Here is a 25,936-nt window from a genome sequence, read left to right as displayed (position 1 = left end):
TACGTTCCTAAAAGGCTTCACAGCCAGAGTGACAGATATAGTTGTGTAACGATGTCGACGGACAAAAAACAAGATAGGCTCTCTAGAGTGTTTGGTTTGTCCGTTCTGGGCTCCTGTAGACACATGGAGGACTGCGTGAAGATGACCTGCTCCCTATGGAGATATAAACAGCTCATTCTAAGCTAATAGATCTCCTAAATGCTACACATGGGTCCTTTAAGTAAGTCAAAATCATTTCCTAAAACAGCTTGGATCTGCAGTTTTTATAAAAAATGAAATACTAAAAACGACTAAAGGAAATGGTGCATTTGTTGGGGACTATTTCCAGCGGCGGACTGATACAAATATGATGCTCTGTGTCACAGAGGAAGAAGCTACATCAGAAAATACTTTGTTGATTTGTTGACAGTAATAAAACTATAGATGTCTTTTCCTCGCTGTGCAGAGGGGGAACGTCTGGACGCCAAGATGAAGCGCCTGGAGGCCAAATACACGGCGCTGCATCTGGTTCCACTGATAGAACGCCTCGGCACCCCTCAGGTACAACCAGTCTAATAAATACGCCGTGACAGGAAGCTGTCATCGACATCAGTGATGTCGACCAGACTATGTGCCGATGTGTTTAACGTCACACTTCATTTCTTCTCTTTCAGCAAATCGCCATTGCTCGTGAGGGCGACCTCCTGACCAAAGAGAGGCTGTGCTGCGGTCTGTCCATGTTCGAGGTCATCCTCACGCGCGTGCGAGGCTTCCTGGATGACCCCATCTGGCGCGGACCGCTGCCCAGCAATGGCGTGATGCACGTGGACGAGTGCGTGGAGTTCCACCGTCTGTGGAGCGCCATGCAGTTTGTGTACTGCATCCCGGTGGGAGCCCACGAGTTCACCGTGGAGTGAGTGCAGCAGCAGCACACGCACATCTGGACCACATCATGTGATCTAAAGCATCCTTTACTAAATCACACCCCCTCCCTCTCTACAGGCAGTGCTTCGGAGACGGCCTCCACTGGGCCGGCTGCATGATCATCGCCCTGCTGGGACAACACCGACGCTTCGACATCCTGGACTTCAGCTACCACCTCCTCAAGGTGCAGAAACACGACGGCAAGGACGAGGTCATCAAGAGCGTGGTGAGTTGGAGAGATGAGCATCAGAAATGATGGCGCAGCAGTCGTGTAATTGTCGTATTCATTTGACTTTTTCAGGCATTTTTTTTAAATTTCATCCTAAAACTTGGGGGCAAAATTTTACATTTTATTGCGCATTAACAAAACTTTAGATTTTTAGGTTGTAGTGGCTCAGTTTTAAAGCTAGAGTGAAGATTCTGGTATCATATGAAACTAGAAAATCTGACGAATCCAATAAAAGGTCTAAAAAATGTCTGGAAAAATAAAGTCACAAAAATGTCAGAAAAAAAGTCTGAAAAATGTTAGGGAAAAAAAGTCTGAAAATGTCAGAAATAAAGTCCAATAAAAAAACTTTTTTCAAACTTTTTTTCAGACATTTTCAGACTTTTTTCAGATATTTTTCAGGCTTCAAAAAAAAAAAAGATATTGGGAAAAAAAAGCATGGAAAATGTCGGAAATAGTCCAACAAAAAAATAAAAAAACTTTTTTTCAAACTTTTTTTCAGACATTTTCAGACTTTTTTTGGAAATTTTTTAGACTTTAAAAAAAAAAAAAAAATATTAGGAAAAAAAAGTCTGAAAAATGTCCGATAAATGTCGGAAAAAGTCGGAAATAAAAAACAAAAAAAACTTTTTTTCAAACTTTTTTTTCTGACATTTTCCAGACTTTAAAAAAAAAAAAAAAAAAAATATTAGGAAAAAACGTCTGAAAATGTCGGAAATAAAGTCCAATAAATAAATATTAGAAAATAAATGTCCCAAAAAAAGTTTGAAAAATGTCCAAAAAAAAAAACGTCTAAAAAATGACACAAAAAAGTCAGAAAACAGTTTGAAAAAGAAGTCTGAAGTCTTTGCCTTCCGGCTCAGCTCTCTTTTCGTCACAACGGTGCGTTAAAGTGAATGCAATACCGCCCCCACGCTGCTCCGATTCTCCGTCTCCAATCTCACGTTCCATCGTCCCCTCACTCGCGAACAAGACCCCGAGGTACTTGAACTCCTTCCCTTCACCTTCAGAAATATTATAATATATAATATGACTCACTCTCTAAATGTGTGCTAAAGGCATTGACGCAGCCAAAATTATTGAAAAATGTATTCAAAAATGTCCCTAGAGATCCATAAGGGTTAGCAAAAACAAAACAAAATTACCATTTTATTAAGTCTCTCTGTATTTCTGTTTCTGCTTGCCTTCAGGGTCTGAAGAAGATGGTCGACAGAATCCGTAAGTTCCAGGTCCTCAACAATGAGATCTTTGCCATCCTGAACAAGTACATGAAGTCTGGAGACGGAGAGAACATGCCGGTGGAACACGTCCGCTGCTTCCAGCCACCGATACACCAGTCACTGGCCAGCAGCTGAGGTGGCGCCGCCGCCGTCGATCCCGTGGACCAGCGTTGAGTTCCAAACACTGTCATCATTACCAGACTCCCCTCAGATATTCCTCCTCCTCCTCTACTCTGGTCTCCAGTAGCAGCGGAGCACTAAACGTAGGGAAGTCGGGCCACATCTTTACGTCAGAATGATTTGTGTTGTTTTTGTATTCACTCGTGCCTTATGAGAAATGAATAGATATTGTGGATGAACTATTCTTTGTTTTATACTTGCAGAACGCTCTAGATCAGGGAGGTGAAATTAGTTTTATCAGATACGTATTTAAGGGTTTGCAGTGGTGGATTTCTATTAAGGGTGGGTTTTAAAGTGGGGGGTGAAAGTATTTTCTATATATTGTTGAACGTGCATGCTAAACATTTTAAAGGAAAAGTAACAAAGCTCATACTCATGTTAAGCATTTATTCACCGTGCCTTGTGTTTTCAAATGTTTTAATCATTTTAATTCAATAAATATGTAACAAATCTGTTGGTTCATCTCCGGAGCTTCTCATGTAAACGCTACAAAACAAAAGTTCAGAACGACCTCCAACTCAAATGTTTGTTACGTTCAAGTATCACGAAAAACTCAAATCATAGTGACCGTCCTCTTTTTAAATGTCGTCATCGTCAGCAGGACCTCATATAGAATATATATTATTAAAACCTTTTGATTTATAGAAAGTAAGTCAGTGCATGAATATGCATGTACATATAACAAAACATTTCTTTTAAAAAAACTCATATTTACAGCGCTACAGAGGAATGAAATTAACGGAATATGACGGCTCATATTCTGAGAGAAGTAAGGCAAATTAAAACATTAAATACAATCCACTGGTCCGTCCACGTCCCCGCACAGTTGATTGTCTGATTGTCGTCGTGAGCAACAACGACGCCATGGTTGGTGAGTCAGTAGGCAGCTGAGAGAGCGTTCCTCAATGATCCAACGAGGACGTCATCGCCCCGTTTCTTCTGGAGACGCTGTCGAAAGGCAAACCCATTTCTCTGTCCTCCATGTCCTCGGTGTTCTGCAGCAGGTCGTAGTGGGACGCCATGCCGTTGGCCGCTGGAAACGCCCGCTCCTCCTTCCTCATGGACACGGCGAGCGACGCCAAGCTGACGCTGACGTCTTTGAAGGCGTGGAGCAGGAAGATCCCCACGATGATGGTGAGGAAGCCGCTGAGGGTGCCGATGACGTCGCCCGTACCCATGTGACCCCACTCCTTGAAGAGGATGGCGGAGCAGCTGAGCACGGACGTGGTGAAGAACACGTAGTAGATGGGCGTCACCAGGGACGTGTTGAATATGTCCAGGGCCTTGTTCAAGTAGTTGATCTGCGTGCTCACGCACGCCACCAGACCCAGAAGCAAGATCCACGCCAGCGGGTTCCTCACCACATTCTTCCCGGCGATCGCCTCCTTGATGGCGATGCCCAGTCCTTTGACGCAGGACACCGACAGCGCCCCGATCACTGAGCAGATGGTGATGTAGACGAGGATGTTGGTCTGACCGTGACGGGGACCCACGACGAAGATGAAGATGAGGGCCACGATGATGACGAGGGTGGCAAAGATGAAAAACCCTGAGAGGAAGGGAGCAAACGGGTGTTTAGTTTTAGATCTATATATTATAGAGAGGAGTATTTCCGATGTCCGGTGTGTTGTGTACCTGGGTCGACCAGCTTCTTGGCCATGTGCTCCAGGCTGCTGATCTCCTCCTCCTTTGGAGCGTGGATCACCATGGTGGTGGAGCCCAGGATGCTGAGCAGGCAGCCCAGCTTCCCGTGCAGGTTCAGCCGCTCCGACAGGAAGTACGACGACAGTACCGCACTGCAACCGACATTCACGGTAAGCAGCCGCGGTTATTTACAGTCCATCAATCCATTTACAAATATGTAGAGAAATGTAAGTTTGAATGAGTCGTCTGTACCTGACGAGCACGCTGAGGGCTCCCAGTGGGGTCACCAGGGTCGCTGGAGCGAAGGCATATGCTGCGAAGTTAGCTGCTTCACCAGCTCCCACTGAGAGGGATGAAGACACATTACAGTAAGACACATGTTGTAATAAAAGGCAGGCGGAGGTTAACAAGGAAATACTGTCTGAAGTTTAAATGTGTTGACACAATATTAAGTACAAAAGGTACCCTCCCATGTACAGTCAGCACGGGTTTGGTAATTTACAGGACAAAAGTCATCCAGGAGTCTGAGTAATAAACTGGGTTCATGTTGGTTGAAAAGAAGACATCTAGATCAGTGATTCTCAAAGTGGGGTTATAAATTATAAACTTGTGCTGTATCATTAAAAAGTGCATATCTACAGATGGGGACCAATAAAATGAGCACATTGTGTCCATTACTCCCACCAACGTCAGCTCTGGACCAATAGAAACTCAGGAATCACTTCCTGCTGCTGCTTAGCTTAGCTTATTAGCCAGCTAGTTAACTGGAGAGCAAGGAGAAATTATATTTGAGTCAGTCCACATCATCAAGTGACGCTAAGCCCAAACTAAATTGAGAAAATATGACGACAGTTATGTCGAGCGACGGCGACGGGAGACCAAAATCCTTCATGTGTCTTTAGGTGCTGTAAACGAAGCCATGAAGCCGGCTGAGCTAAAGCTAAAGAGACATCTGATTACAAATCCCTCTGAATATCAGAGCAAAACAAAGTGATATTAACATGATTCAAATGTAAATGTGTTTCTGTTTATCTCTATCAAACAGGTATCAAGGTTGAAAAGGTTTAAAATACAAATAGTTCCAATGACCCCTGATCTAGGCTATAAATATATATGATGGTTTAACAGCATTTCAGTGACTAATGACGACCTACAGCACTCTGATATAAAGTCATTTCAAATCTCTTCAAGACAACAGCTACGTGTAAAATGAAAAAAATGATTTCAACCAACTTTAACCCAGATTTAATCTCAACATCTCAACATAGTTTAACCCTCTAATCACCAGCAGGTCCAGGCTAACCGGGCTGTTATCTGATCACAGGTTTAACTACGGAGCGTCGTTACTTACTTGATAGTAAACCGGCCCACCAGAGCCATTCCTTCAGATATGCATGACCACCCTGACCTGAGGATCAAAACAACAGAACATATCTTTAGAACATGTGATTCCAGTCATTTGAATAACTCTTTTGCATGTAAGCAAAACATGAATTATGTAATAATCATCAGATAACCAGTCAGACAAGTCTGTTCTGGATTTGAGCTGAAGGTCAGGTGAGAAGGGGAAGTTAATGTTTACTAGGTGTTAAGAGACTCATTCAGACACACGAGTACAAACAGAGGTAGAAAACATCCCAGGAAGATTCCACATGGAAACTTTCCAAGGGAATTAACGGGAATAAAATGTAAATAACGGAGTTGTTTCCTCCGGCTGTATTTAATAAACCTTTTACCGTCATAAGGAGACATCAATGTTAACTATTCTGATAGAAATTAAAATAATTAACAGTTTAGTTGAGTTCAACTTCAATTAAATGACATTTAACTTTGTATTAAACTTTCATTGAACAATAACAACAAAACATTCCCTATGACACCCCTCCAAAATAAAAGACTTCTCTCCACATCCTCTCATAGACTTCCTCCATGTCACACTCTGATTTTAGGTGTATTTTCCCTCCAAATAAGATCACTATTATAAGGTTTTTATATTGAAAATTTAATTATGATAAATCACAATTTATTTCCCAAATTCCCAAGCTTAACTTCCCTTGGAACACTTCTGGAAATGTACTGATCCTAGGTGTATTTTAACCCCAACATGCCATAAGTCGTAGTATTTTAAAAGGGACTGTTAGTAACTTCTTCCACGTATAAATCATTGCTGGTCGGTGTCTCATGGTTGCTCGCGTATGTCTCCGCTGTTCAGACTCAGACTCCAACACAAACTCCAGTGAAGCACCAAAACCTCTTGGTTGTATCTAGTGAAGCCCGTCTGTTAAACAGTGTTGGCCGCGGTCGGAGGACGCGGAGGAGACCGTAGCTTTGGACTCCAGGACCGGAGTCTCTGCTGTACTCTGCTCCTCTGCTCCTCTGCCTGCCTTCACTCACGCACCGCGCTCCTTCTCTCTCTCTCTCTCCACCTCTCACGTGCATGCTGCTCACTCCACACTGCAGAAGAGTTAGTTTAGCTCTGAGAATATCTAGTGAATGTTCAGTGGACGTTTGTGCAGAAATAACTGCTGCAGCTCCTCCAGACCAACAGAGGTTTCCCGTGTCTTGTGAAGTGACGGGGCTCCGCAGAGAGAAACGTTATCGTCTCCGACCAAAACTCCGGCGTCTCCCCCGTTCCCTCCGGCCGCGGTCGGGAGGCTGAGGCAGGAAAAGCCAACACTAGGATCAGCATTGATTCATGGAGAGACCTTGGTCTGGTCAGCTAACATTACTGCCAAGCAGCTGAGATATAGAGTGATATTGTGCTTTTAGCTGACGTGTGTCTCCTCACTGTGTTGAGCGATGCTCCTTCATGTCTATGTAGAGCGAGCACAAGCGCCAGCAACAGGACGCTGACTTTAGTTGACTTAACGGCCACAGGTGAAGCTGTTAACAAGACCTTTATGATTCTTACAAACAGTCACTTTAAAGTGTATTTTCGCCCCTAAATAAGTTCACTATTACAAGAGTTTTATATTAAGATTGTGAATTTTTGTACCATCCAAATTTCCTGAGCTTAACTTCCCTCGGAAAATTTCCAGAAACTTACTGACCCCAGGGAACCAAAACAAGCCATAGAACTTTAGTATTTTAATGTATATTTTACCCCCAAAATAAGTTCACTATTAAAAGATTGTTATATTGAAATTGATCATTTTTTTTCTCTCCAAAATTCCCGAGCTTAACTTCCCTTGGAAAAGTTCCTGATCCTTTGCACCCCCACTGTAGTGTAAACACAAACAAACAAACAAACACACCCTGCAGAGGTGAGACAAACCCAGCGAGCCTGAAATGTAGGTAAAGGTGTGATCAGGTGTTATCAGGTATGATGAGGAGAGCTGAAGGCCGTCCCCACTGGTTTGGCTACTTGTCGTCAGCGTTGCACAATGAGAGCAGGGAGTGCCTTGACTCAGCTGACAGAGTCGGACAGATTGTTCCTTGGCGTTGTGTTAGTTGTGATGTTCATTAGATACTCAGAAAAGGTCCCTACCTGCTCGCATCGAGCCCTTCCTGGCCAGCCGCAGAAGTCCTTTCTTCTTGAGGATGAAGCTGCCTCCAATGAAGATGCTGGAGCTGACGGCCAGTCCCAGACCGATGTAGAAATCATACTTCCCCCTGTCCTGACCCATAGCGAGGCTGGATGTGTTGGTGATGGCGTCTGTCACATTTACAGCCAAACAGTGCAGATCCTGACCAAAAGTACAGTCGCGACCGGACGCCCGGACACCTGAGAGCGGAGCAGCAGATGGAAGAGACAACAAAAAACATTTAACAGCTGCTCTGGAAAAGAGTTAAACACATCCGTGTTTACAGCAAAGACCTACCGGTTTCACAGGTGATATTACAGGAAGAAAAAAAACCCATGATGTGACATGAGGGAAGAATCCATCAGAGTTAACAGCACATCTATCTAGTCTCTAGGTCCCACACAGACACACTGAAGTGACTGTTGTTGAATGACCAACCGGCTCTCTGGGTGTTATACATAAGACGCCTTGTGTAACTCAGTCAGCTGTTGCTGTGTCAATAAAAACCTTCAAGACAGGAATTCAGGGAGTGACACAACGCTGAGTTTAACCTCAGAACACCAGGTGCAGCATCATAATTATCATAATTATCATAATTATTATTATAGCACCTTTCGTTCCATAAACTCAGCTCAAAGTGCTTTACAATATAAAAACAAGGATATTATTTTATTATTATTATTATTATTATTATTATTGATATGTTCTGTTCTAACAGTTACCTTAATGTCTTTTACTTTATTTATCTGCTTCTATTGTCTTGTAAAGCACTTTGTAACATCGGTTTTTGAAAAGTGCAATATAAATAAATTTATTATTATTATTAATGTAACATAAGATGGAAAATAAAACCCACTTGATAATAGAGCAAAAATAAGATTAAAAAAAATAACAATGAGTAAATAAATAAATAAAACCCACTTCCAAATTTACCCACTGTGGGACTAACAAAGGAATATCTTAATAGAATAAAAATAAGATAAAAAATAATAATTAGTACATAAAATGCATAATATGATGGCAAAAAAAACACTTGCTAATAGAATAAAAATAAAATAAAAAATAATAATTAGTACATAAAATGCATGATATATGATGGAAAATAACATCCAATTGATAATAGAATAGAAATAAGATAAAAAATAATAATTAGTACATAAAATGCATAATATATGATGGAAAAATAACACCCACTTGATAATAGAATAAAAATTAGATACAAAAATAATAAGTACATAAAATGCATAATAAAAAATAAGAATAATGAGTACCTAAAATGCATAATACATGGTAGAAAATAAAAAACCCTTGATAATATATAAAAAATAAGATAAAAAAAAACCAGACAAACAATAATTAGTACATAAAATACATTATATAAGATGGAAAATAAAACCCACTTGATAACAGAATAAAAATAAAATAAAAAATAACAATGAGTACATAAGATACAAAATAATAAATAATAATGATATAAGATGGAAAATAAAACCCTGATAGAATGATAATAATAAAATAAAACCCACTGACTGATAGAATGATAATAATAAAATAAAACCCTGATAGAATGATAATAATAAAATAAAACCCTGATAGAATGATAATAATAAAATAAAACCCTGATAGAATGATAATAATAAAATAAAACCCTGATAGAATGATAATAATAAAATAAAACCCTGATAGAATGATAATAATAAAATAAAACCCTGATAGAATGATAATAATAAAATAAAACCTTGATAGAATGATGATAATAAAATAAAATCAAGTAAAAAACAACATTTTAAAAGTGTGGAGTAAAGTGTTAAACAGAGTTTGAGGCCTGCATCAGTAAAGTCACAGCTAGTTAAACAGTGAAGTGAAGAGATCAGTTTATATATAAAGACATTTAGCTCTGAGATATCTCTATAGTTAGCTGTTAGCTGTTAGCTGTTAGCTGTTAGCTGTTAGCTGTTAGCTGTTAGCTGTTAGCTGTTAGCTCGTTAGCTCGGAGCTTTGAGGCTGAACTGACAAAGACCTCATCCCGGATCAGGTTCTGTTGTTGCCGCTGTGGAGCTCCAGTAAACCTGCAGCAGACTCCCAGTTAGTAACTACCCGGTTATAACACACCAGAACATGTTACCAGAACCAGCAGCAGCAGCACGGAGGAAGCACCGCGGCTCATTGTGTCATTAATGAGCCTTTAACTGAGACTGTGGACCAGGGTTAGCCTCGTTAGCCTCGTTAGCTCCCGTTAGCTCCCGTTAGCTCTCCGGCTAGCTGAGCCAGTCAGCTTTAACCCGGGTTAATGTTGTTCATCTGTTGGTTTTCTCGGTTTAAAGAGTCATAATGAGAGTGTGTTACCTGGTAGTGAAGCTGGCGGCGGGTTTCCTTCAACAACAACCCGGTGGAGGTAACTAAAGGTGAGCTAACAGCTAACAGCTAACAGCTACTTCCTGGATCTCTGATGCTAACATCTCATAGCAGCTAACAGCTAACCGCTCCTCACTCACCGACTCGCTGACTGACTGCTGCCGCACTGAGAGCGTCTTCTTCCGCCTCTCAGCGCAGCTGTGACCGCTGAACTGTGACTGACCTCCGCAGGCTGAAGTCCAGCAGAACACTATTTATAACTCTTTATGGTGTTTAACCAGCAGGGTTTATTATACTCACTCATTACACTATACATTATAAAACTTCATGTTCATTACTAATAATAGACTACAGCATCATAACAACCTTAATGAGGAGGGAACTTAGTAGTTTAATGAGTCATGATTTACTAAATTAATTGAGTGAATTGTTTATTGTAGGTAAAACTCATTACAATTACAACAACATTGCAATACATTTATGAAATGTTTAATACTTTTGAAATCAAACAAGATAACCAAACTCTAAGTAAAGAAAGGACTCATCATATTACTTTTTAATATAATGTGCAATTACTTTTCAATATCATATGCAATATTACTTTTTAATATAATGTGCAATATTACTTTTTAACATCATGTGCATATCATCGATTACTTTTTTCCGCAGGCTGAAGTTCAGCAGCACTCTAATAGTAAATCTTTGTGGTGTTTAACCATGATGGTTTTATTAACTCATTATACACTATACATTAAAAAACACAAACTACAACTTCATGTTCATTACTAATAATAGACTACAGCATCATAATAACCTTAATGAGGAGGACATTAAAGTTATTAATTTAATGAGTCATGATTTACTAAATGAACTGAGTGAATTGTTTATTATAGGTAAAGCAATTACAATTACAACAACATTACAATACATAAACAATACATGATAAAAATCATGTGCACTATTACTTTTTCAGATAATGTGCAATTATACTTTTATATAATTTGCAATTATACTTTTTTCAATATCATGTGCAATTATACTTTTTTCAATATCATGTGCATTATTACTTTTATATAATGTGCAATTATACTTTTTTCAATATCATGTGCATTATTACTTTTATATAATGTGCAATTATACTTTTTTCAGTATCATGTGCAATATTACTTTTATATAATGTACAATTATACTTTTTTCAATATCATGTGCATTATTACTTTTATATAATGTGCAATTATACTTTTTTATATAATGTGCAATATTACTTTTTCAGTATCATGTGCAATATTACTTTTATATAATGTGCAATATTACTATTCAGTATCATGTGCAATATTACTTTTTAATTTTAGTTTACTTATTTTACTAAATCTATCTTACTTGTATTGTTAAAATTATTCTATCAGGCACTGGTGTTAATATTACTTCTTATACACTTTATATTTATTTCTCTATTGTTTTTTTATTTTATTTTATTATTATTATTTTTTAGCAATCTCTGGCACAAGAATTTCCTTTGGGATTAGTTAATTAAAATTAAAAGTTCTATTTTATCTTATCTTTATTTCTCATGGACCCTTTAGTCCAACAGATGCTTTCTAAATCCAGAACATCACTTCAGGTTTGTGTTAGTTTGTTCAGTCGTGAGGCGTCACTATTAAACCATTTATGACAAATAGTAGAAATGAGTGTAAACATGTTTTATAATGTAAATAAATAATCCATAATCCACATGTATAACCAGTAGCACCATTTAATATCCTGATAAAACATCCAGTGACCACAAAACAAGAAGTTTATATCCGTTATCTATATCAGCTTTATAAAATCCCTCGTTAGACAAAACACTCCTTCAGTCAGTGTTAATTCTTCTAAACGAGTTCTGGACTAAAGAGGCTGCTTCTGAAATGACTCTGAATAATTCACCGGCTCACTGAATAAGTCAAAGTGATTCTACACTGATCCCGTCTAACAGTCAGGAGGGTTATTAAAGCAACACTCTGGATAGAAGTAAACAGTTATTTTCAGTCCCTATTTTAACAGTTAGTAATGTTTTTAAGCCTCTTTACAACTATAAAACTAAATTAACTGTTCTCAAAGCCGTATTTGAATGTACTGTTTAACAGCTATGAGATGTGAAGAGAGCTGCATTAGTGAATATTTATGAAATTAAAGAAGGAATGATTAACTTAAATAAGTGTGTTTTACTTTGGCTGATATTTGTGAGTTACACAGTAACTAAGGATAAACCTGTCACGATAATTACCAATGTATTTTACGATATATATGGACGTGACCTCGATCATTTTTGCTGACCTATATATCGTCCGTTGTGTTTGTTTACATCAGAATATCACCACGATGTCAGAATACACAGCAGGGTTTTCCTACCATTATATAAGACATTGCACTTTTTTTTTTAACAGAGCCTAAGAGTCCATTTAATTATTGTTTTGGTTGTGAGTTTTTATTTTATTTATTCAGAATATTTTAATATTTTTTTCACATTCCAATGTCTGAATATTCTTGAGAATTAAAAGATCGTAGCTATTATGCTATTATATTATCATTATAATATATCACAATAATATCAATATCATGTGCAATACTACGTTTTGCAATATCACCGTTCATTGTTTGCAATATTACTTCTTTTCTCCTCATATGCAATATTACTTATTTACTTCCTTTTCTGTTTTTTTAGCTTACTTTTTTTATTTTTACTTTTACTTATTTTATTTTATCTTATTTTATTTTATTTATTGTATTTAATTTTACTTATTTTATTTACTAATTTTACTAAATTTATCTTATTTTATTTATCTTTATTTATTTTAAGTACTTTTTATTTTATACACTTGGCTTGTTGTAATTTTGAGTAATTTCTGGCACAAGAATTTCCTCCGGGATTAATAAAGTTCTATCTTATCTTATCTTATTATATCAGAGGCGTAAAATGGTTTTAAAATGACAATAATATTGTTTAATGCAATTATTTCTGGGACGATATATCGTCCAACAAAAGTAGTTATCGCGACAGAGAATTACTAAGAACTGCTCCATAAGAAACTGAAAGGAGCTTCAAGTAAAATGTTATAAATACTGTAAGTGTGGCGCCGTCTATTTCTTTAGATGCCCACTTAAGCTATAGAGTCCAAGCATGTAGTTGACGCGTGTTTCATTAAAACTCCGTAGTCCATGTTCTTCATTTCAACCGTTTACTGAAAATCTTTCTTTAGTCTTCAAATACAAAAATGGTAACAAAATATCAAAAACATAAGCAGTAAAAAGGTAAGAACAGTAATATTAAGCACGGTATATTAAGCACGGTCAAAGACTAGTGTGCTCTCCAGGCTCCATAGCTTCAACTGAATCGTTTAACGAGCACATGCAGCACAATTTAGCTTTCGCCCAATCAGAATACAGGACTGGCTGCAGTCACAATTGGTCCTTATTGAGCACACCACAGTGAAACTACAGGGTTATTTATCTCAAGCAAATAAAACAAAATGTAAATTAACCACAGATATTTCTACTGAACAAATGGCTCTAACGAATACATTATTTGGTCATTTAAACAAATCAAGCAGAGACGGTGCTATAAGACAGTCGGTATGGCACAGGAGTCGTGTAAATGTGAAGGCATCTCAGTCTGTCTTCTTCTTCCACGTAATCAAAGCGTCTTGGGAAATGCGTAGTAAAACGACCCCGACGCATACCGTGGTCAGACCACAGAGCATGGCGAGGCTGTCGGTTAGAGTCAGCGCCGTCCACTCCCTGAAGAGAAGAGCAGAGGCAACGATCACCGTGGATGTGAAGGTCACGTAGTAGACGGCTTCGAACACGTTGGAGCTGAAGCTCTCCAGGGCCTTGTTGATGTAGAAGAACTGGATGAGGATGCTGACGGCCAGCGTTCCCAGTAAGACCAGGAAGAGAACCAGAACTCTGCTGCTCTGCGGACCTCCTCCGAACACGTCCGGCGCCACCAGGCCGAGTCCTTTACTGCTGGGGACGGTGAAGCTTCCCAAGAGGGAACATATGGCGACGTACACCATGATGTTTGATGAGCCGTGAGTGGGAGCGACCCACACGATCAGTATGGCCAGCAGCACAACCACCAGGAGGGCGTACAGCACAAACACTGCAGGACGAGACACAGATATCTTCAGTTATTATACTCTCAAAAATAAATAATAGTTCAGACAACTTTGCATCAGTGAAACTAAAGGACACCAGAGTGAATTAAAGGTATAATGGAGTCTGTCACCTGGGTCCGACAGCCTGTCCTCCAGCTCCAGTCTAGATGTGACAGCCTCGACTTTAGGGGCGTGAATGATGAGCACGACGGAGCCACAGCAACACAACACACAGCCCAGCTTCCCCAGGAGGTTCAGATGCTCCCTCAGGATCCACGAAGACAGCACAGCCCTGCATCACACAACAAGGCATTAAGGCAACTCGCAGAGTCCTGAGAGGTTATACAGGGTCCTAGGGGTAATGTCAGACTTGTTTTTGTGTCAAAATATTGATTTCTTCAGTAAGTAGCCGTGTAATAAACGGGATAATGTTCAGCTAGCGGGTCATTGTTGTGAAAGAATCCCCTTCAGGGTGATGAGGGACCTCTGTCAGGGTTTATTTCACAACAATGACCGGCTCCCTGTACATTATCCCTCATATGAGTATAGCTCCAGTTACCCAAACAACACTCCGAGGGCTCCCAGTGGCGTCACGATCACAGCGGGGGCCATGTTGTACGCCAGGAAGTTCCCAATTTGACCAACAATCACTGATGACATCAACAAACCGGTGTGTCAAAAACATTTAAACACTGAAGGAAAATCATGTTTTAAATGTAAGTAAGGGACATTACACATAAGTCAGAATGTAGTATTGAACTGTGACTCCTGCAGGATGGCAAGCTGTTTTTAAAGGGTTCATATCCAGTCTGGAACATTAAATGTTAAAATGGCTTATTTTTAAGGATTTAAACAATCGATTAAAATATTTAATCGCATGTGATTATCATAAAGTGGGCATGTCTGTAAAGGGGAGACTCGTGGGTACCCATAGAACCCATTTACATTCACTGATCTGGAGGTCAGAGGTCAAGGGACCCCTTTGAAAATGGACATGACAGTTTTTCCTCCACAAAATTTAGCGCAAGTTTGGAGCGTTATTTAACCTCCTTCATGACCAGCTAGTCTGACATGGTTGGTACCGATGGATTCATCAGGTTTTTTAGTTTACTGTGATACCAGCATCTTCACTCTATCTTTAAAACTGAGCTTTTTTGCGTCAATGTGTGATATCTTAAAATTAATGTTGACTTTAGGAGAAATAAAGTTCTAGATATTTTTGAAATACAATTTCTACCAAGAATGTCGTTGCAGATATCTCTAATTGCCATTGTCAAAACAGTTTGCCATATCTTGTGTATATCCAGTCTGCTGTAGATATTAAATGTTAAAACAGTCTGCTGTAGCCTCCAGAGTCGATAGATGGCGTTGTACTCACTGGACAGTGTTCCTCCCCACCACACCACATCTGTGAGGTACGAGACTCCTGTAGGGAAATGCAATAATTTAGTCCGTTTGGCATTTACTCAACTTTAATATGTTATTTATATGGATTAATCACTTCTACCCATCAATAAAGATATATAAAGAAGAGTTGATGTCTGTCTATTTAATTCAACTTTATTTATTTATTTATTTATTTATATAGCACCTTTCACAGTCTGAACATGCAGCCCAAAGTGCTTTACATAGATAATATAATAAATAAAATAAAAATAATACAATAAAATTAATTAACTAATAAAATTACAACAATAAAATGTAAAAATAAATAAGTAAATAGATAAATAAATAAAACGTAAGAGAATAAAATAAAATAAACACCATAGATAAAAAATAATAATTATAATAATGTAAAACACAATGATTAAAGTTTAAAAACAAAGGCTAAAACATTACTCCAGATTAAAAAGATGGGTCTTTAATTTCCTTAATAAAATTACAACAATAAAATGTAAAAATAAATAAATAGATAAATAATTAAATAAAAGTCAATAGAATAAAACAAAAACAAACACCAGTGATAACAATAATATTAATAATTATAATAATAATTACAATAATGTAAAAAACAATAATTAAAGTTTAAAAACTGAGGCTAAAATGTATTTCCTTCCTTGTTATTCTGATATCCAGAGGCAGTGAGGTAGTTTAGGGACATACTTTAATAACAGAAGGTATTTAATGGGACACATAAGGTACATTTAAAGGAAAGCGGTGGAGGACCTCCTCAGTAATTAAATGTCTATTAACAGTTTACCTTTGTCCTGGAGGGTCTGGGTCTGGGTATCATCGGATAATCCGTTTTTCCTTTTGAATTCAAGAACGAAAAAACGTTTTTTGATTTCTTCGTTTTAAACCAGAAGCCAGAGACAGCCGTTTGTTTGTTTGTTTGTTTTTGTGAATTCCTTTTCTCATTATTCGTTTTTAATTGAAGAACGGAAGTCACGTGGGTTTTTCGTTTTTTTCGTTTTAAACCATAAACGAAAAACGGAATCACGTGGTGCTCTGTTTGTTTTTTGTTTCCAAACGAAAAACGAAAAAAACAAATTAAAAAAACGATCTGATTTATTTTCTTCAAGTTTCTTTCCGTCATTTCCTGTTTTGAGAACGGCAGTCACGTGACCCGGAAGTGAAGCAAACATGTCAAAATAAAAGCCAAGAAGATAGTTTGGTCATTCTATAAAAGTGTAACATTATTTAAGCTCAGGATCAAAGTAACAGTAGAAGATAAATAGGCTAAATAAATACATAATGTACCTAAAAAACGAATAATGAGAAAAGGAATTCGCAAAAACAAAAAACGGAACTAAAAACGAGGAAACGGCCGTTTTCTCGTTTTTAGTTTAAAACGAAAAAATAAAAAAACGTTTTTTCCTTTCTGAATTCAAAAGGAAAAACGGATTATCCGATGAGGAGGACAGTAGTAATAAAAGTCTACCTCTGTCTCTGGAGCGCATTATTCCCTTTTTCTGCAGCACAAACGTGGATCCGTTGATGAAGCTGGATATAACTGCTATCAGTATTCCTGAGACAGGCAGAGAAACACCGCCCGGTTCAGAGTCTACAGACATTATTACTATTAATACTGACGCTGTTTATTTATGTAGTTTAACTGTAGAATGACTGAGGGGATAATAACGTCCAGCTCGTCCAGTTCCCTAATTTGGACCTGGACAGGGAAGTGACACATTGCGCATGCGCGTCTCCTCGAGGTGCATCATGGTAGATGGAGTACCGAACGGATCTGGTTACTGCGCATGCGTCAACCAGAAACCGGTTCATTGCCAGGTTGGTTTATACATGGAATTTGCTTTGGTATATTAGTGCATAGACTAAAAACATAAATACTGCATAGAATAGTAAAAACTGCAATTATATATTAAATATATTAAATATATGTACTTTTGAAAAAAGAAAGAGCTGTGGAGGAATGTGCAAAAATCTATTCTTGGGATGTCAAAAGGTTCACAGTATTAAGAATAAATAAATCAGTCAGACTTTATTTGTATATAAATCAAATGTAACACAAAGTGCTTCACACAAAAACTCTAACTTGGTATACCAACATATTACAATAAGCAAAACAGACAAGAATACGTGAATAGATAAATAATTACAGCTAAAAAAATAAAATAAAAAAATAGATAAAATAAATTGTGAAATAAATACACTCTAAAATTAAATGAACATCTAAAACTATATGAAATATGTGACTACATGAAGCTAAATAAAACATCTGTGTAATAAATAACACTATATTTAAATAAACATCTAAAACAGTATGTAATATGTGACTACATGGAGCTAAATAAATCATGTGTGTAATAATAACACATTCCTGGGCTCACAGCGCCACCTAGCGGCTCTCTTGTCTTCCTCCAGGCCGACCCCGCCCCTCCTATGTCCCGCCTCCAAATACAGAAGGAGCGCCTGTTTTTTTTACCCCGACCTGTACAAGCGGGCGGTGCTAGACTTAGTCCCACCGGTTCCATCCCATCGCATTAGAAACCCCGCCTCCGCGTGCTGTCTTGGTACTCATCGATCTCCCAGTTATACGACTACGTAATGTGTTTCCATGCCTCGTGCCTCCAGTCCGCGACCTGTCAATCAAATCCGTGATGAACGTCTCGGTGATGCAGCTGAGCTGAGAGGAGAACCGGAGAGAGGACGGGAAGAACCGGACCAGAACCGGACCAGAACCGGACCTGAACCGGAGAACACACCGCAGGTACATCAGGAATATACTGTTTGAAGTGTCATGTTGCTGTTTGCGGTGTTAACGTCTGTTCCACTGCGGTGTCACGGCTCTTAGAGCTCGGTAACCTGGAGGAGGAGCAGAGCTGCTGCTAGCTATAGCGAGCTAACCAGCTAGCCGCGGAGCTAACCAGAGCGTTAGCCACCTAGCAGCAGCATCATTATGTGTTGCAGTCTGTGCTGCGTTATATGAGCGAGCTTCTGCTGTGTCAGTGTGTGTTATTACCTGCTGGACTGGTGTCTGTTATCCTGCATGAAAACCAGGTTATAATCTCCAGTATCAAGGTGAACAGAGACTGTGTCCTTGCTAGCATCTAATGCTGCTACTCTCATGTAAATGTTCTAGTTCTGGATACCTGGATCTCTGGCCTTCAACTGCTAGGTAATTATGTACATTAAGCTAATGCAAGGTGCAGTTTAATGCAAGCAACAGTTAACTATAGTAAGTGCAGTTGTTTTGCATAAATAAATACAGGGATAGTAGTTGCATGTGTAATTGAAAAGGTTGATCCAGATACAGTATTTTGTGTCATCTTCAACTGCAAACATTCATGATGAAGCAGCATAATGTAGATGTAACCTGTGTAAAAGTTAGTATGTTATTAGTTATTATAGTATTATTAAAGATCCTGTTCTGGATACATCTCTGGCCTTGAACTGCTAGTTAATTATGTAAATTAAGCTAATGCAAGGTGCAGTTTACTATAGCTTTTGCATAAATAAATACAGGGATAGTTGCATATGTAATTGAAAAGGTTGATCCAGATACAGTATTTTGTGTAATGTTACTTAACCTGAAACATGCATGATGAAAGCAGCAAAATGAGTATGTTAATATTGTAGTATAATTAAAGACCTGTCAGTGGAATGGGAGTGATTCAGTCAGCCTTATGTTTGGAGAAACTGCTGTTGGGTTTCCCTTCTGTTTACATTTGGGTGATATCATACTGGTTTAACCCTGACTGTGTACATTTATCAGTGTGAGTTAAACTTGGTACCAGTTCTTACATCTCTGGCCTTCAACTGCTAGTTAATTATGTTAATTAAGCTAATGCAAGGTGCAGTTTACTATAGCTTTTGCATAAATAAATACAGGGATAGTTGCATATGTAATTGATGCAGATAAATATACAGTATTTTGTGTAATGATACTTCACCTGAAACATTCATGATGAAAGCAGCATAATGTAGATGTAACCTGCTTAACAGTTAGTATGTTATTAGTTATTATAGTATTATTAAAGACCTGTCATTGTAGTGGTAGTGATTCAGTCAGTCTTGTGTTTGAGAAACTGCTGTTGGGTTTCCCTTCTGTTTACATTTGGTTGATAATATCATGCTGGTTTAACCCTGACTGTGTAAAATTACCAGTTTGAGGTAATCTTAGCGTAAGTTCTTATCTTAAAACAGGTGTTAAATTACGTTTTTATTCAATTCAAATGAAACTGTAAACAGACCTGGAAAGGAGCATGCTAATGTTGTCCAATATATATTTTTAATTTTGGTTTTAACAAAATATCTTTTAACCTTTTTTTAACTGTAAGTTTGTAAATGTGTTCCTACAGTACTAATTGTCTTTCATCTTGTTATCCTGCAGGTTGGCTGCGTCTGCAGCCAGGAGAGGAGAGGGGAAGATGCCTTCTCCATCTTTTACCCTCGATGCTCAGCTGAGATTTCATGACAAATGGCTGAAGATAGATCTACAGGTATGTGCACATAAAGGAGGAATCATATGAAAATAAGTTGCTTTTTCTGATGAAGAGGGCAGCAGCTGTAACCATGGGGACTGGGGAGAAGTGAAAGTCTGAAAAGTTTGACAATATTTTTCTTTTTTTTTTTAGTTGAAAGATTATATTTTTGCTTTGCTGTTCACTGTATTGTTTAGTTTCTTTTAGAAGCAGCTGTCTGACTGTGTTGCATCATGTTGGGAACATACCGTACAACATGCAAAACCTCTAAACCTTGATGTCTCGCTGATAGTGAATCTATCTTATCCCTTTTTGTCCAAAACATTTTTTCTGCGATGCCAGAAAGTGAATACCTATCACGCTAGTTAGCACAAACATCCAAAACTCTGCTTCTTTAACAGAGTCAGAGTCAAACTGTTTGTTTTAATAACCTGATTACTTCAGACTAGGGCTGTCAACATTAATTTTGTTTTAATGCCACTAATTTGAGCTAGCTAGAGTGAAGATACTGGTATCATATGAAACTATAAAACCTGATGAATCCATCGGTACCAACCAGGTCATACTAGCTTGTAGTATAGGAGGTTAAATAACGCTCCAAACTTACGCAACATTTTGGCGAGGAAAAACTGTCATGGCCATGTTCAAAGGGGTCCCTTGACCTCTGACCTCCAGATCAGTGAATGTGAATGGGTTCTATGGGTACCCACGAGTCTCCCCTTTACAGACATGCCCACTTTATGATAATCACATGCAGTTTGGGGGCAAGTCATAGTCAAGTCAGCACACTGACACACTGACAGCTGTTGTTGCCTGTTGGGCTGCAGTTTGACATGTTATGATTGGAGCATATTGTTTTATGCTAAATGCAGTACCTGTGACGGTTTCTGGATCAATATCTGTCATTGATTTGTGTTGTTAATTGATTTACAATAATACATATATACATACATTTTGCATAAAACAGCATATTTGTCCACTCCCATGTTGATAAGAGGATTAAATACTTGATAAATCTCCATTTAAGGTTAATTTTGAACAGATAAAAAATGTGCAATTAAATTGCCATTAATCGCGATTAAATATTTAATCAATTGACAGCCCTTCTTCAGACATAACTGCAACCTCTGGCCTACAGGCTGTATCGAGCCTCTTGCACAGATGATTATTGTTTTTCCTGTAATGTGAAAAGAGGTGTATCCTATAATATTACAGTAAGTTAAGGGGAAAGGTGTTCTTTTGTGTGGTTGTGAAAACAAACTCATGTTGGTTGTAATTATGAGGTCTTTTATCAGTATATGGTGGATTTAGAGAACTCTCACTGTACTATACTGGCTGTCTGCTTTCTCTTCCACAAATTGCAGCCTGTCTGGACTGATAATTGGTTTGCACCACCAAATGAGGACTAAAATTGGGCAACGGTGTCATGTTTTCCCATCGTTAGATGAGGGCTCTCTCCAGTTCCTGAAGGCAGCTTTATGTGTCCTGTCTGGTGTCATCTCTGAGCTAGCATGTTTTTGATATTTTAAGACACTGGATCCTTGAAAGCAAGAGTTGGCTTTCCACTTGTGAGTGTTTCACCACTAGGAGGATGATGACATAGATTTTACAGCAGATGAATCAGTTGGTGATAAAGCAGCTGTTTTGTACTGTCACTTATATCTGGTATTAGTTTTATTAGTGTTAGTTTTCTTAGCTGGTTTCTAACAGGTTTCCTTTTGTGTTTGATCCAGATGTTTGAAACTGTAAAGAGGAATGAAATGTGGAAATGGTTGGAGTTGTTCCGATACCGATACCAGTATCGAAAATACGTCTGTTACTGCCCAAAATTCGGGATTGGGTATCGGCGAGTACGCCAGTCTACTCACCGATCCGATACCAGAAAAAAATCAGCTTGTTTAACCGGAAATCAATTCAGTCGCCTTCACTGTGCTGTCACCCTGGACACCCTGGTCATTTCATATCAAGATATGAAATGACCTATATCGGGATAGAATATTTTGGTCATATCGCTCAGCCCTATTTAAAATGTGACCGTGAGAAGAGAACAATTATAGACGACAATATAAAAAAAACAACAAGCTAAGCTCAGTGGTTACACTGGATCCATATTCGGTGCTATTATAATGCCCTGATAATGACGTAATGGAAGTTACAAAGCAAACACATGAAGATGTGAATACACACTGATCACTGTAAAGATGATTTTTATAAACCTGCCATGCTGATTTTCTGTTTGTAATTTTCTTCGTCAGCGGGCGTTCTCTCCAGAGGGACTGAGCGAGATGTGGAATGAAATGGTGAAAGATGAGGAGATAACATTCAATGGAGAAGAATCGGCTCAACCAGGTACAGTGTGAAGGCACTGAGACACATTACAGCAGTCATTTACCCTCTACGTACAGTATGTATGTTGTTTACAGATTTACACATGGACGGCTGTCATCTCGTCTGAGGATGATACGTGAGCCAGGCAGCGTTGACCTTTTAACCTTGATGATGGAAATTTCTATTTTCTTTTGATTCTTTTCAGAGGATTGCACTGACTGCTTTGGAACGCAGATCAAAGAGAAGAAAGAGGAGGAGGAGACATCAACATCTGTACATCACTCCATCATTGAGACCTGGGACTGGGGGCGGCAGCCAGGTGAGACCGCTACTTCAACAAGATTAAGATGTGCCGGGCCGTTGTGGACGACTAACGCTACGATGCGCCGGGCCGTTGTGGACGACTAACGCTACGATGCTGTAGGGATGTCACGAGAACCAATACTTCGGCAAAGAACGTGTATCGCTAAGAAGTGAAAGTCAATTGTTTGTTCCACTGTAAAGTCAGCGCCCAAGAGCAGTGCTGCGCTTCCGCCATTTCGGACTGAAAGTGACGACTGGACGCCAGTAAAACGTCCGCCTATAAAGTGCCGTACAAATGTAAAACAGAATTATTTCTATTCTGTTGTCATATTCTACCCAAATGACCTGTGTTGAACAATAAAAAATTATAAATATAGGCGTTTTCAGTCCAAAATGGCGGCTGTTGTAAAAAAAACACTGGAGTTTCGTCTCTTTGCTTTTATATTTTTTGACAAGTTGATGCCAAAAAATTTTAAAAACGTGACTGTACATGTGTTTAAAATGTGTTTGGGATGCAGTAAAGTCACTATCGACATACCCTATTTATTCCCTGATAATGCTACATTGTGAACAATCAGTTGAAATCGGCAGGATGAGAGCTAGTTAACGTTAGCTTAATGTAGCTGCTTACTGGCTGCTAACAGCTAATGCTAACTAGCTCTCATCCTGCCGATTTCAATACGGGGGGCAAAGAGTATAGAAGCAAAGAGACGGAACTCTGGTGTTTTCTTTGGCATTTTGGACTGAAAATGCTTATTATATATATACAATATTTTATGGTTCAACAGGTTATTTCGGTAGAATATTACAACAGAATAGAAATAATTTTCTTTTACTTTGGCACTTTTTTGGCTATATACGTTCTTTGCGGGAGGTTGATTTACATTATGATGCGTTCAGGCTCTATTCAGTAGTAAATGAGTATTGGGTGAAGGTTAATTCTAACCTTATCGTGATGTGTTCAAATGTAGTTTTTGGCAAGAAACTAGAGCACATACTTGAATATGAGAATCTTGAAGGAGATGTTTTCACAGTAATATGAAATAGATATTAGAGAGGGAATTATGACCTGTTCAACTTCCTAACAAAAACTAGTAAGCAAACAGTTAAAATGAAGGAGTGGATGTTGACGTACATGGGATTTATTGTTTTATTTTTATTTTTTACCGCGGTATCGAGAGAAGAAACGTGGAATTTCAGTAGCGACTACTAAATGTCAGATATGTTGACATCCCTACGATGCTGCACCGTTCTCCTGTTGTTGTTATTCTACACCTTTCTGTTTCCTAGAAGGGTAATTAATACCCTGCTGACAGTAGACGGTTTCACAACACTAGATACGATACCGACCATTTCAACACATGGCCATATGTTTATCAGTTTCACGTCCGTCAGGCCCGCGCTGCTGTGTACATGTTTTTGTGGCACGTGAGATGTGGAAACTCTGAAATGACAACTTGCAGTCTGCCGGTCTGAGTGGTTATTTTTACCTCTAGGAGTGTAATCTTGGTAGGCGTTACAATGTGGACCAGCGAAGGGTAGCGTCTCTGACCCGAGCTGTGTTTACTGGTGGGACTGGGTGGGACAGAGTCATGGTGGTGGGAGATAAGCGTTGAGAGGTGGGGAGCTGAGGGGAGGATCTACAGTACATGTCTAGTGAATCCAGGCTTTGCTCGTTGCGACTTGGCTGCTTCTCTCTCTTTTTTATTGCCTGAACCAGGAATCACACTGGTCTGATTGTACAGTGGGTGTAACTGGATCGCTATATGGACGAGCGCTCTGTCAGTGATGCTTAAAGGGATAGTTTGGATGTTTTGAAGTGGGAGAGGCAGACGGGAGTAACAGCACAGGAGCAAAGCAATGTACTGCTGTAGACGGAGGCAGCAGTAAAATGTATTCAAGACACCTGAATAATTGGGATTTGTGTGCACAGTAGATGTGCCGAGACGACAGCAATATTTGACAGTCTGCGAATTCCTGCATAGAAGTCGACAAAAAAGATAAATTCCCACAATTAAATGAACATGATCGACTGCGATATTGACGTTTAAAATGCTCCGTTCATAGAAAACTCTGCTGTAGATCAAATCAAGCGCTTCCTAAACTAACAGCTATTGAACAGGGGGTGATCCAGATGTTTTGGCCTCACTTTTTGGGGATAGATATTATCTATACAATCAATGTGTTTATGACTAAATTGAGAGCATAAAATTGTTTATTTAGCCTCTTAATGTTGCTAATTTTGCTCTCAAAGTGCACCAGATCGATGCATTTAACTTTAAAATGTAGATAGCAAAAGGGGTAGGGTAAATATTCCTATATTTTTTCATATTGCGGAATGTAGCACAGCATGGAAGTGAAAGCAGTGCTCTGTTTTAATGTGAAATGTGCAATGAAAATATGTTGTCGCTAAAATCAATGAATAATCGTAATAAATAATCGTGATCTCAATATTGATCAAAATAATCATGATTATCACTTCGGCCATAATCGTGCAGCCCTACAATAACACAAACTAACTAACCGATGGAGGCAGCGGTAGACCAGCAACTCCTGTGTTCTGAGAGGTAAAATCACTGTGTTTGTGAATGGAGTCTGATGGCTTTGAAGAGAGAATAGATAACAGCTTCAGTTCCCCGTCAGAAAGGGCTGTCTGACAGCGAGGTAAAGAGGTGAACATATTCTAAATATAGCGTACACTTAAACTGATATAGATTATTTTAGGTGTGTAAATACGTTTAGCTGCTGCCTCCGTCCACAGCAGTACATTACTTTACTACCGTGATGGTACTCCTGTCTGTTTCTACTAACTCCATCTACTGTAGTAATACACTGACTATGGAGAAGAACCTCATACAACCACACTGAGAAACACTTGAACTATCCCTTCATCCCAAACAGCATACTTCCTGCTTTTCCACTCAAACAGCTCATACGTGTTGTTATGAAATCAGGATGTTGTTGGGAGGACAAAGGAGCTCTGATTCTTTTCCATGCTAGATATTTTATAAAGAGTTAATCCGCCCCTGTGAACTTGGTAGTTCTCTTGCACAAGTTTCTTTCTAGCCGTGTATAATGAGTAGTCGTAGACGTTGTGTGACTGGGATACATATCTGTCCTGACAGCCGAGCACAGCTGACTGTACTGAGGCTCGTACGACCTCAGGCCAGTCTGGCTCACATGAAGCTTAAGTGGATTTCAGATCCGCTATTTTGGCTCGTCTCGTCTTCCC

General features: G+C 38.7%; 4 protein-coding genes across 11 annotated transcripts in view; 2 read left to right on the top strand and 2 right to left on the bottom strand.

Annotated features, from left to right (window-relative positions):
- The window catches only part of cyfip1 (cytoplasmic FMR1 interacting protein 1), a 40,198-nt gene extending 37,214 nt beyond the window's left edge, over positions 1 to 2,984 (top strand). Inside the window, exons 28-31 of one of the 2 annotated variants that reach the window (XM_037771050.1) lie at positions 446 to 540; positions 654 to 892; positions 982 to 1,129; positions 2,320 to 2,984. In XM_037771050.1, coding sequence (XP_037626978.1) covers positions 446 to 540; positions 654 to 892; positions 982 to 1,129; positions 2,320 to 2,484 — 647 coding nt within the window. In that variant the 3' untranslated portion in view covers positions 2,485 to 2,984. The remainder of the gene's footprint in view (positions 1 to 445; positions 541 to 653; positions 893 to 981; positions 1,130 to 2,319) is intronic. The other variant, XM_037771051.1, reaches the window with a different exon arrangement.
- Positions 2,903 to 10,322, bottom strand: nipa2 (NIPA magnesium transporter 2). Of its 3 annotated transcripts, none has more exons than XM_037771085.1 (6): positions 10,193 to 10,322; positions 7,661 to 7,897; positions 5,525 to 5,581; positions 4,426 to 4,516; positions 4,165 to 4,325; positions 2,903 to 4,078 (listed from the first exon to the last, which is right to left on the bottom strand). In XM_037771085.1, exons 2-6 carry the CDS (start codon positions 7,797 to 7,799, stop codon positions 3,432 to 3,434), a joined length of 1,095 nt encoding a protein of 364 aa, XP_037627013.1. In that variant the 5' UTR covers positions 7,800 to 7,897; positions 10,193 to 10,322; the 3' UTR covers positions 2,903 to 3,431. The 3 variants fall into 3 exon arrangements, with proteins under 3 accessions (XP_037627013.1, XP_037627012.1, XP_037627011.1); XM_037771084.1 differs by having other exon boundaries at positions 10,044 to 10,289; XM_037771083.1 differs by lacking the exon at positions 10,193 to 10,322 and adding an exon at positions 7,995 to 8,184.
- Positions 10,323 to 13,256: 2,934 nt separating this feature from the next.
- On the bottom strand, positions 13,257 to 17,307 carry nipa1 (NIPA magnesium transporter 1). Its single transcript, XM_037771093.1, has 5 exons — positions 17,070 to 17,307; positions 15,567 to 15,614; positions 14,748 to 14,838; positions 14,320 to 14,480; positions 13,257 to 14,193 (listed from the first exon to the last, which is right to left on the bottom strand). Exons 1-5 carry the CDS (start codon positions 17,200 to 17,202, stop codon positions 13,700 to 13,702), a joined length of 927 nt encoding a protein of 308 aa, XP_037627021.1. The 5' UTR covers positions 17,203 to 17,307; the 3' UTR covers positions 13,257 to 13,699.
- Positions 17,308 to 18,205: 898 nt separating this feature from the next.
- Positions 18,206 to 25,936, top strand: part of herc2 (HECT and RLD domain containing E3 ubiquitin protein ligase 2) — a 54,423-nt gene continuing 46,692 nt past the window's right edge. For 4 of the 5 annotated variants that reach the window (XM_037771044.1, XM_037771043.1, XM_037771042.1 and 1 more), the window contains exons 1-4: positions 18,746 to 18,767; positions 19,983 to 20,091; positions 22,329 to 22,422; positions 22,607 to 22,720. In XM_037771044.1, coding sequence (XP_037626972.1) covers positions 20,020 to 20,091; positions 22,329 to 22,422; positions 22,607 to 22,720 — 280 coding nt within the window. In that variant the 5' untranslated portion in view covers positions 18,746 to 18,767; positions 19,983 to 20,019. Of the gene's footprint in view, positions 18,360 to 18,745; positions 18,768 to 19,982; positions 20,092 to 22,328; positions 22,423 to 22,606; positions 22,721 to 25,936 lie in introns of those variants that run through there. The other variant, XM_037771045.1, reaches the window with a different exon arrangement.

Source organism: Sebastes umbrosus, chromosome 5 (genome assembly GCF_015220745.1).
Source record: "Sebastes umbrosus isolate fSebUmb1 chromosome 5, fSebUmb1.pri, whole genome shotgun sequence".
Lineage (NCBI taxonomy): Eukaryota > Metazoa > Chordata > Actinopteri > Perciformes > Sebastidae > Sebastes > Sebastes umbrosus.
This window is presented reverse-complemented; position numbering and strand designations above follow the sequence as displayed.